This window comes from Belonocnema kinseyi, chromosome 1 (assembly GCF_010883055.1).
Source record: "Belonocnema kinseyi isolate 2016_QV_RU_SX_M_011 chromosome 1, B_treatae_v1, whole genome shotgun sequence".
Taxonomy (NCBI): domain Eukaryota; kingdom Metazoa; phylum Arthropoda; class Insecta; order Hymenoptera; family Cynipidae; genus Belonocnema; species Belonocnema kinseyi.
In genome coordinates this window covers 64085903-64097891 of record NC_046657.1, presented here as the reverse complement: position 1 = coordinate 64097891, position 11989 = coordinate 64085903, and the positions used below count along the sequence as shown (strand labels likewise).

The window sequence follows — 11989 nt, the reverse complement described above, 5'->3', positions numbered from 1 at the left end:
AGGCGTCATTTGAAGGATCAAGCTCGATGAAAATGGTTCACATTAGTGAATACTAATGCCATCTCTTAGAATTTTCAGGTACTTATCAGACTGCCTAGTACAAATTGAGAAGCTTTATAAAATCACAAACATGAATGAAAAATAATTGTAACTCAAAAACACATGCGCATGTGAAATACATATAATTAAAGCATTGCAGTATTATATTGATAGTATATTAACATTTCCTTATAAGAAATAGTTTATGTAGATGTGGAAAAATATCGAATTTTATAGGAAAAATAGATTTCCGGAAGGAACTGGATAAACTGATACAAGATTGTGCAGTATATCCCATTTTGTTAGAAGTATTTACCAATTCACATAAGACATTTTACACATCAATGTGCAAAAATAACAAATCTCTTCGGAAAAATAAATTTTTCAAACGAGTTGGAAAAACTACGTAAAATTCCTGTAATAATGCCAATTGTGTAATGCTAGATAAGAATCCAGAATCCAAATCCAGATAAGAAATATTTCATGTTAAAGTTAAAAAATATATAATATTATCGGTCAAATAAACTTCGCAATCGAAATGAAAAAAATACTACAAGTTTTGTAATAATTCCAATTTTGTAAGAAAAATTCCTGACTCCAGATAGGAAATATTTCATGCTAAAGTGAAAAATATAAAATATTATCAAAAAAATAAATTCCGCAATTAAACTGGAAAAACAACTACAAAGTTTTGAAGTGTTTCCAATTTTGTTGGACAATGTCCTAATCCACATTAGAAAAATCTGCTACTTTTTCCGAGATTTACATAATCTCCTAAGCTCTCCGAAATATTTTCTAAGCTTTACGAAATAATTCCTAACCTTTAGGCAATTAACCCAAATATCAAAAAAAATTTCCGATTCCCTCGGAAAAATTACAGCTTCATGAAAAGCGATTTTTCAGAACTAATATCTTGAGAATTTATTTAACTATGCATGTTACAGAACAGCAACTTGCGGAAGGACGTTCAGCAAAAGAAACATGATAAAATCCGTTTTACGGAATAGAATTCAATAAAGTCGATTCTTAAGTCTATCTATACTTACAATCAGACTTGACAATGAAAAATAATTGGATAAAGAAATTTTTCTTAATGAGATTGTCAAAAAGAAAGCGAGACGAATTACAATTTAGCAGCATGTAGATAATTTTGTTAACGGTGTAATACTAATTTGCAAATCACAACTATGTACAATTTATTATATAAATTATCTTAAATAATGTATAATTGGTAATATATTATAAAAAAACCATGTGCGATATTTTATTGTTTTAATGTATTTCAGCTACATTTATGCATAGGTATATAAGTGGGGCCTACACGGTTGTAGTTACGTCAATGAACAACACTTTTTTTATCCTAACCTTCAAATTTTGTCCTTTCAAAGTAAAATGTAGGGTATTTTGAATAATACAGCACTTTTATAAGAACTAATAATATTGATTTAATAAAATATTTACAAATTTTCTTTGCAAGATTAAATCATTTACAAATATTTGTTACTAACCTTTTGAAACTTTAAATTTAAAAAAGTCATATCTGGTCATTATCATACGTATGTATCTTTGGGAGTGCCGTACCATACCATCTATGACTTAATCGAAATCGAATTATATTTATCTCACTACCAAATTCATTTTGCACTCACACCTGTATTTAGTTTTGCCCCTTGTGCATTTGGAGTCTAAACTTTTCTAGCTAGAAGGTCTAGTTGCGGCCTCGTAAGATCCAATATTTTGTTAATGCAAAAGAAGGAAATTTCTACTTGCAACCTTCCATTTGAAATGTGAAAGTCGTCATTATAATGATCATAATGAAAAACGTAAAATGATGTAATTATGTGCGAGGAAAAATCTTGAACCTGATGAAGTCATTACCGCACATGTATATGTTAGATAATAGCTATTTATGTGTATATTTGTACTCTGGTGACGGAATGGAATATTTCTTAATTACAGTTGTCAACCAAATTCTTCGCTTAAAATTTCATCAGTTTTTCTATACATTGCTACAATGAGGATCTTCTATACTTTCGTTCTTACTTTGGCTCTCGTCTTTGATTCCACTGGTGAATATTATAATATACTATATCTATAAATCTTATTATACTTCATATAATACACGCATCGATACGGCTTTTTCTCAGCCCTGTGGAGCGAACGCAAGGTCCTACTTTCCAGCTCACAATCATACAATAGTCATTTGTTTCTTTATGCTTAAAAAATCAACGATTTCTTTTATTACAGTATCATTTTTTTTAGTGTCCTGATTTTTAGTAGAAAAACCTCATGCTATTGTTTTCAATGCTAAACAAATCATTGTATATTTTGTTCTGATAATGTATGACGTCAAAAATTATGACGCAATAAGCATACGTCGCAAATCGATACCTACGAACTTGATAAGCGATACTTAAACCAATTCCACCACAATATATCTAATTTTTTTCTTACATTTTTTCAAAGGCAATTAGCATTGAGGCAAAACTTGATGTAGAGTCGAAAATTTGGAAAATTAAATAATAAGCACTTAGAAACGTTTATCGCATCATAAATTTTCAAATTATAAAACAAATGGTTTTTCTTTTTTCATCATTATAAAAATGTAGGAGCAGATCCACATTGTCCCCCGGCTTCACCTGGGTATACAATATACTATTGAGCTTATTATAATCCAAGTAAAAATTTGTACAGAAAGCTTTCTAGGAATCTTCCATATGGAAATTCTAAAATCGTGTCTACAAACTAATTTTGAAATAAGTTTGACTTCCGGCGATGAGCTGCTTTCTCGCAAATTGCAATGCGGACGTCACACAATTGCACTAGATATACGAAACACAACTGCTTTGAAAAAATTATACAACATACGTCAAAACTTTGCACCAACTATAAGTTCCTCGAGAACATAAGACTGAACCCATGCGCCAGGCGTGAAAAAAGAGACATCTTCAGGGAAGTCGGCGTTTTACATCACTTTAGGGTTCCGGTCGGAAACTCTTAGCAGCATGGTCCCTAAATTATTATAAAACAAAACTTGTTTAAGCGAAACCTGATGGAACCGATGAGTTTACCTCAGAAGTTCAGAGTTCTTCGATACGCCTTAGCCGGTAATAAGCGTAGAATAGAGAAAAATTAATATTGTCAGATTTCAGCGCAAATTCCGCATTTTCCATCTGTCTAAAATGGCACCATAAGAATAATATACCTCCAAAACTTATTCACTTCTATTTCCATAGCGAACGCCACACGGTTTTCTGTTCTCCCAAAGAGAACGTGTCTTTAATATATTTAGTTCCTTCTAATTGTGCCGGTAACACACCTCACAGAGATATTTTTTATTCCTCAGATGTGGCCATATTTTTATTTTATTTAATTCCTTCTAATTACTTCCCAAATGCGTGTAATAAGATGTTTTAATTCCTTCACTCGAAATATAAATTCTGAAATTTTTATTCTGACCAATTTAACTTTGGCTTTCTAGAGTTAAAATTATTTAAATACACATATTTCAATAGATTCCTTTGGTGCATTTTTTAAGACATTTAAATAAATAATTAAAATATAAATAAATATAAATTTGAATATTTTTCGAAATTATAAGTTATAAAAAGATTTAATAATCATAAATAGGTTAAATAAATGCTTTTATTAGATTTTACCAAGTGGATTCAGAGGAATAGGATTTACACTTTTTCTGTTACCATTAGGGGACTTTTATACAGAGGGAAAATTGCTTAATATTAGGAATACCAATTCTTAATTTTTCTAAATTCAACGCTTACTACCGGGTAGGCTTTGGTTCAATATTGTATGATTTAGGAACCCAACCCAGGGAGTTTATTGCACTGTAAAAATCAGACTATAATTTCCAGGGGTAGCTGCTAATACTGCATTGCAATCTTAAACGTAATTTTGACGAGGAAGACGTTTTTGAATTTTCTTCTGCAAGATTTCATCGTAAAAAGTTCTTTAGATTTGCGTTGTGGAACTTACACGTAAATATCCCAACATGAATTTTCACATGAAATTTCCGTCGAACGCGTGCCGCAGAATTTTTCCACATGGGTAAAGAAATTAATTTTTTAACGGAATAGTAGAATTTTCAACTAATTACTTAATTTTCCACAATACTGGATTAGATGAATCCTTATGAGAATATTAAAATGTTTCAAAAAATAAGTTATCTATAACAATAATTTTTTATTTTTATCCAAATAGCTCAATTTTATAACTACAAGGGCATGAAAATTTATTACAATTTATTTATCTCTTTTTAAGGAAAATAATAGTTTTATCTCACTTTTTCACGTTGCTTCACAAAAATTTAAGACACGGTTTCCCAGTTGTATCATGTAATAAATAAATTTAAAGTATTTACTTACAGTAGACAAATGTAAAAGAAGAAAGCAAGAAATGTTACTTTCCGCACATCATCGACTGACCATTTTGTTCACAGGACTTGGGGTCGCAACACTCAGTCCTCCCCTCTCTTAAGCGTTGCCCGTGGGGACTTACTCCTACACTGTTAAAATTTTCTATAGAGATTTTACTATAAATGTAATAGAAGCAATAATCATATACGTGTAGTAAATTTAATATACCATTATATTGTAAAATAATATACATGTATAGTAAACTAGAGTGCATAAAAGTTGAAATTTCCTTGATGTATTCAAATCTTCTAAAATATTTAAAACTAAACTAATAACCTACAAGTCATCGTCTAAATTCTTATTTATAATCAAAGTGCGACTTACGGGTGGGGTTTTCATCAAAATTCACTGCCAATGTCAGAATTTTTACGTGAGTACTGCTGCTTTTAGGTTAGGTGTCTTGATGATGCATTTAATTGAAGTTATTCACTTGAAACCCAGTATAACTTATGTTCAACTAGAAACAAAAATAATGCTTCATTATTTAGAATTAGACATTACTGAAAAAATTATTTTTAATTTGTGTAAAGTGAAATTACCTGGCTCTTCTAAGAATTGATCAATATATATGTACATTAAATTTACTATGCAGCCTCTTAATAACTATTTCAGAGACCAAGTTCTTAGATTTGCTATACAAATGTATAGTAAATGTATATTAAAAGTGAAAACATTTTTAACAGTGTAAATAATGCCTACGTATTTTTTAAAATTATCTAATTCTAACCCATGCAAAATTCTTGGTTCCTACACTCGGCCTTCCTGACTATCATTGTCTCCTGACGATACGTCATCATCGAAGCCTACTCAGGGCTTCATAAGATCGCCGAACTTGATGTTTCTATGGGTCTGTCGCGGTCGATCTTTCGCACGTCATAACGCTCCTTCCCTTTGACTCTTTTTACTCGGTACGGGCCGAAATTATTAATCTTCACTCCTTATCTTCACTCCTAATCTTCTCTCATAATCTTCACTATTAATCTTCACTCCTAATCTTCGCTGATTCTCTTCTTTGACTCTGGCAATTTGTTTTTTAGCTTTCTCTCGAAGATCTTCTCGGGCGCCATCGAATTACTTCAAAAGTAATTGCTGAATCATTTCTTGTTATTGCAGGTATTCCTTTTTTCGCATTGGTGTACCTATGAGTACTTGGAAGGATGTTGATGCTAGATTTCTCTGGAACGTGGAGTTCAAAGCACGCTGAACTTGGCTAAAGTATTTGTACCATTTCTTCGGTTCATCTATACCCAACTTTGCGAAGACTTCTTCAAAGGTTCGGTGTATCATTTTGACTTTTCCATTACCTCTTGGAACACCAGTAGTCGTGTGATAGCATTCAAATTTCTCATCTTCGCTACCTAATTCTTCAATTTTTGAATTCATGGGGGGTGAATGCAGTTCCTCTGTCAGTTATGACTATACGTGGATTCCCAAAATTCTTCTGATGGATTCTCCAATTATCTAGAACTTCCTGAGTTCCAGTAGATTTCGTTGCAAATATCCAAACAAACTTCATGAACCCATCGATCATCGTCAGCAGGTGGTTGTAAGATTTTTTGGGAGAGGGCTGTCTGTTTAAAGGCAATGCAATCCGTTAAAAGCTTGAACGATCTTGCCAACAAATACGGCCTAAACTTTTCTAAGGCATAAACTACGGAGAGTACTTCCAAATCATAGCTACAATATTTTCACGCTACATCGGTCGTCGCTCTGCTAAAGTAGAAGCACGGATGCATCATTCCGTCTTCTGGACATTTTTGCATAAAAACTGCGCCATAGCCGTCCATTGAGGCATCGGTGTGCACCTTAATTTCTAATCGCGGATCGAACATACGCAATACAGGCTCTTCGGATAATGCCTGCTTTAACAATTTAAATGACTCATGCTGTTCTTTCCCGAAGTAAAATTCAACGTCATTCTTTAAGCAATCTCGCAGTGCTTTTGTCATCCATGTAAATCCCCGTATAAATTTACGCATGTAACCTGCAAGTCCTAAAAAACTAGCAACCATTTTTTTATTTTTTGGTTCAGGGAAATCGCTTACGACTTTTATTTTTTCTGGGGATGTTTTAATCGTACCACCTTCAATTATGTTCCCTGTCGACGTCACGAAAGATGTGTATTTGCGACTTTCTTTCTCTACTTCTACGTAGTAAAATGCATTTTTCAAATTTATTGTGCTAAAAGCTCGTGCCTTAGCCAATGTATCCAATTGACCATCAATGACAGGCCACGGAAAATGATCACGAATTACTTTTTTATTAACAGCGCGATAATCAATGCATACTCTAGAAGCGCCTCCCTTTCTACGCACAACTACTACAGGAATTGAATATTATGAACAACTAGGACGTATAACCATCTTTTCTAACCATTCTTCTATATGTTTCTCGGTTTCTTGGTGTCCAGTTTGTGCTAAATGGCGCGGACATTGACATGCCGGCTTATCGTCTTTAAGTAAAATTTTAATTTTAACTGGAATGTTGTTCTTACCTGTAGGCCTGTAGTTCTCAATCAGCGTTTTTACTTTATCCCTAGAATTCCCTAAAAGATGACTATACGCGTTATCTTGTGGTGAATCTACAAGCTGAACACAATATACAATATTTTTCTCGTCATTCGGAAGTTTCTTGAAACGTGCATTATATCCCTCAAGAATTATCGCAGCCTTTTTCAACATACCATTACCAATTACTACATTAAAATCTTTTCTTCGTACAGCATGCAATCTTAGTTCGTATACCTCTTCGTCGAGTTCTGCTACAGGACTAGACTACCGGCTGTAGTCATTTTATCCTCCTCGGACACCGAGCACAGTGTTTTGGGCCCTCGATCCATTTATGGTGATCCTATCTTTTCGTAAATGGCATAAATAATCAAGTGAACATTACTTCCGATGTCCTGTTCACAGGCAACCACCTTACCATTCAACTTGACTTACTTGTACACTTCCTTTGCGAATCTTTTTTACATGCGCCGAGGATCCGGTTGATCACACTGTGCAGACCTGTGACCAAAGTTATTGCAATTAAAGCATTTGGCACCTTTTTGGAGGTATTTGTAATCTTTTAATTCGTGACCCCGGCTGCTACAATTAAAGCACCGTTTCGAAGGATTCCTAGTCGTCGTCATCGTCGTCGTCATCATCTCGTCCTTTCTTCTTTCGGAATCTCTCGTTGATTCGTCTCCCTTCGGCTAAACCTTCTTTTCGTTCTTTGAAATTCTCTCCTTCATGAACTTTTAATCTTCAAACGAGTGCTTGAACTCTTCATTGGTCCACTTGCCGTAGAGCATCGACTTGTTTGCTTCAAAGTAGTTAATGCCAGCAATAACATAGTTAATTATTGACCTATCAATAAGATTACCTCGACTGCCAAGATTCCTCATTTGCATAAGGTACTCTTTAAAGGATTCTCCAGACAGCTTTCTCCTTTGCTGCATCGCTTCCTGAAGATCGCATCCATCTATTTCTGAGCCAAACTATTCCTTCAGACCGTCCTTTAATTCAGTCCAGGTCTTTATAGTGACTTGGCTCTCCAGCCACAATTTCGCAAACCCAATCAGCGACTTCTTCGCACTGATCCACTGATCGGCCGTGAAGACAGGATATTCACAATCGAACTTCTTGATGGTGCCCTCAACGTCTCTCAATTCAATCCTATTCTCACGTGGTTTGGGGATCGTACTCGTGGATGTACGCAGCTTCTCCTGCAGTGCTGCTATTTGAGCTTGCAACTCTAGCTTACGCTCTGACATCTCGTCCGTTTCAACAATCATCCTGTCTTCTTCTTCGAAACTTCCCTCTCCCTCGTCGTTGCTTCCTTCTTCTCACCCTTCCACTGCATCGAAAAGTACAGGATCAGGGATGAGAAAAGAGTCTTCTCTGGCACTCCGCTTACTCTCTCCCTCTCTTCCTTTTCTTTGCGTTTCATCTCCCACCGCTTCGTCCGTAGGATCGTCCACTTTCTCTTTCGGATTCCGTTTGCTCTTTGGCGTCTTCGTTTGATTCCTGAATTTCGCATACCAACCATACCACTGTACACCGTCTTTGCTGTACGTCCTTTATCGTCCTCTTTTTCGTCGTAATCGGCGTTGCTCTTGGCGTCGTTGTGGTAGTTTTCAGTATTCGACGTCTCAAAAATCCTAAAAATCACTTCATTACTTCACATGTATCTTCTCATTGTCACTGTTCACACACCGTGTAGAACTTTCATATTATTCCGGACGAGCCCTCAAAATTGTGGGAATGGGAGTTAGTAACAAACAGTGATTTTGAACAATAAACTAGCTTTAATAAAAGACATGAGAAAAATAGGTACATCCTTCAGTCCTTCTCTCTCATACGTATTGCTCCTGGGGTCTCACTCCTAACTAATGTCTACGTCCTTTTTTTTAAATTACTCAATTCCAACCTACGCAAATTTAAATATGACTGAAATAAACTAAATGCCACTACATTACATTAATAATGCATACAATGTTCTTTTCTTTTAAAATGATCAATTAGTTAATGTTATTTGACAGTAAAAACTGAGTAAAAATATATTTTCTAAAGAATTCATCGTATAAAAAAAAGTTCGTTTTATGTAGTAAGCAGTAATTATATTAAGGAATCATTTTTCATCATTTATTTAATATCCAAACAGATGCTTTCTGCAAAAAAGCAACCAATGCAGCCATAGGTATTGGACATAAATATTCTGAAAAGGGAAATCTTCTATTTTTTCAGAATGCAGTTCACAGTCCCGCGGGAATCTTCATAGCGAACGTAATCCTGGTCTTTCTTCTTCTGGCAAAGAGCGTACACCTGACCGGACTTCTACGGAGGAGCCTCCTTTTCGTGAAAGGTCCAGGTCTCCTGATGGTAGCCCTCCTTCTATTAAAATACTTGGGTATTCACTTGACCAACTTGGATATATGCGTCTGATCCCCCGTACAAATCAAAACCTGCAATTCGAATTTCGAAGTTACATTTTCACAGCTGATCAACCAATTCGTTTGAGAGAAGAAAGGACATTTATTCACGCGCCAGCCGGAAAACATATTGTACTCTCAACGTCCAATAGCGAAATTTTTGCAATATTAGACTATAGCGGGTTTCTTCGCGCAATACATAGGACTTTAAGCGGTCATCCGCGAGCAAAAATAAACATGATAAGCGGAGCAATGATTAATCTTACCCCAAATGAAATGAGGGATTGCCCAGTTGGCAGAACTCATCCAATTTTCCCGAATCATTTTATTAAAGCTTTCGCCAATTACGATTCACTACAGTCTGTACGGAATCCCATTAGCGAACGTTATCCTGGTTCTGCTTCCTCTGCCGGACAGCATTCACCTGATCGGACTTCTATTCCTGCGGAGTCTCTTGTCAGCGCCAGGTCAATGCCTCCTCCTGGTAGGCCTCCTTCTGATAAGGTACTTGGATATACAATAGAACAACTTGGATATGTTCGGCTTATTCCTAGAAAAAATAGAAACCAGCGATTCGAATTTCGACGATATGTATTTCCGACCGATAAATCAATTCGAATGATAATAGAGAACAGAATGCATCAATTTAGCCCAGCCCAAGAATATATTGTATTATCGACATCGAACGGTGACGTTCATGCAATATTAGACTATAGTGGAACTCTTCGTGGAATATATAATACAGGTTACAAAAATCGTCCGCGAATAAAAATAAATATTTCAAGCGGTGCAGTTGATAATATGACTACAGATGAAATTAAGGATTGTCCAGTGGGTAAAAATTTCCCCATTTTTCCAAAAAGATTCATTAGTGAATTGTCAAATTACAATTCACTACAGTCCGAACGGAATTCTAGTGATGAACCTAATTCAGGTTATTCTTCTCCTACCAGACAACATTCACCTGACCGGACTACTCCTCAGGAGGCTCCTATTGATAACAGGTCTATTTCTCCTCCAGGCAGACCTCCTTCCCATGAAGTTCTTGGAATTCCACTTGAAAGACTTGGATATATTCGCTTTATTCCTAAGATCAATCCGAACCGACAATTTGAATTTCGGAGATATGTTTTTTCAGCTCATAGAGCAATTCATGTAAAGTTACCACATGGTAAATATGTGCCAGTTTCTAGTCGAGAACATATTGTGTTATCAACATCCGGTGGAGATGTTTTTGCAATATTGGAGTATACTGGGATTCTTCGTGGAATATATAAGACAAATGGGGCACGTAATTTTACTTTTTCGAGAGTAAGAATAAACATGGTAAGTGGCGAAATTGACTATATGACTGCATTTGAAATCGAGGAATGTCGTGTGGGCCAAACATACTCAAGCCTCTCACGTTGGTTTGATAAAATTATTTCAAATGAAGATTCTCTACAGTATGCAACCCATTAATTCAATGGAAAAAATATAAACTAAAATATAATATTCTTCGTGATACGTAGCAAGGTAAAAAATCAATTAAAATATTTAAATGCCAAAATTATCATGATTATCAAGGCTTTTTTGGTGAAGTCGCGTAGCCTCATTACCTGCGCCCAAAGTTAGTTGCAGTGGGGCGAAATGAAATATTATAATCAACCATAGCTTGTAGAACGAAAATCCTAATTTATTCTAGATTATGTGTTTTTAGACAAATTGTTTATAGCATTTTCAGCTGATATGTAAAACTTATTTTGGAATTTCTTTGTTTAAAATCTTATGGCACTGCAAGTAATAAACAAATGTTAATTCTTTCTCTGCTCATCTATCATTTGTTAAACAACTTTTTCACCCTTATTATTTTTAAAATTTAAGTTGCAGGTATGCGTGAAAGCTAAAAATATTTGATAAGTGATATTATGTGTTATAAAAAAAATTATAACATCAAATAAAATTGTGATATTATGATCTAAAGATTTTAAGAGATTTGAAATATTTATTTGAATTTTCAATATTTTTATTTTACTTTAAATGATAATTTCATAATATCATAAGGAATTTTAAAGGATTTGACTCGATTTTATTATATTTGGTAGATAATTTATATCAGATGATTCATATAAAAAAAATGTAATCTAGTTGTATCTTGAAAAGCTCAAGTACTTCTTTTACTGGATTTTAAATGGATTCCAATTTTATATTTGACATCAGTACACATTTAGTTTTACAGGTGTGCAAGTGTTGCAAGCAACCTTCATAGTTTCATAATCAGATAAGAATATTGTACATAGGTGACGAACTAGTGAGCAAAGCAGAAAAAGTTTTAGTCGTGCTCTTCTTGAAGAAGTTTCTTTTCCAAATGAGGCGAAATTCGCACGAACAAATTTTATTGATTCAAATTATTTTTTTGTTTCTATTACAAAAAAATGTCAATTTCATTTTTATTTTCTAACTTAAGAACATTATTTAAGATAAAAGAGACAATTCTCTGCCGTCGCTGCATCATCATGTAAAGTGAAAATTATATTTTTTAAACACAAATTACATCAAAATGTATGTAAATAGTATAAAATATTCTATTCTCAAATTATTAACAAAGTTAATGAAGTTCAAA

General features: G+C 34.3%; 1 protein-coding gene across 1 annotated transcript; it reads right to left on the bottom strand.

Moving 5' to 3' along the window:
* Positions 1 to 6160: 6160 nt before the first annotated feature.
* Positions 6161 to 7153, bottom strand: LOC117177997. Its single transcript, XM_033369166.1, has 2 exons — positions 6967 to 7153; positions 6161 to 6792 (listed from the first exon to the last, which is right to left on the bottom strand). The coding sequence occupies exons 1-2, from the start codon at positions 7151 to 7153 to the stop codon at positions 6161 to 6163; spliced, it is 819 nt and encodes a 272-aa protein (XP_033225057.1).
* Positions 7154 to 11989: the final 4836 nt, after the last annotated feature.

Coding starts and splice junctions, on each gene's coding strand:
- LOC117177997 (XM_033369166.1), bottom strand. CDS start 7,153: ATGTTGAAAAAGGCTGCGATAATTCTTGAGGGATATAATGCACGTTTC. Junction 6,793..6,966: donor TGAGAACTACAGGCCTACAG/GTAAGAACAACA, acceptor CAATTCCTGTAG/TAGTTGTGCGTAGAAAGGGA.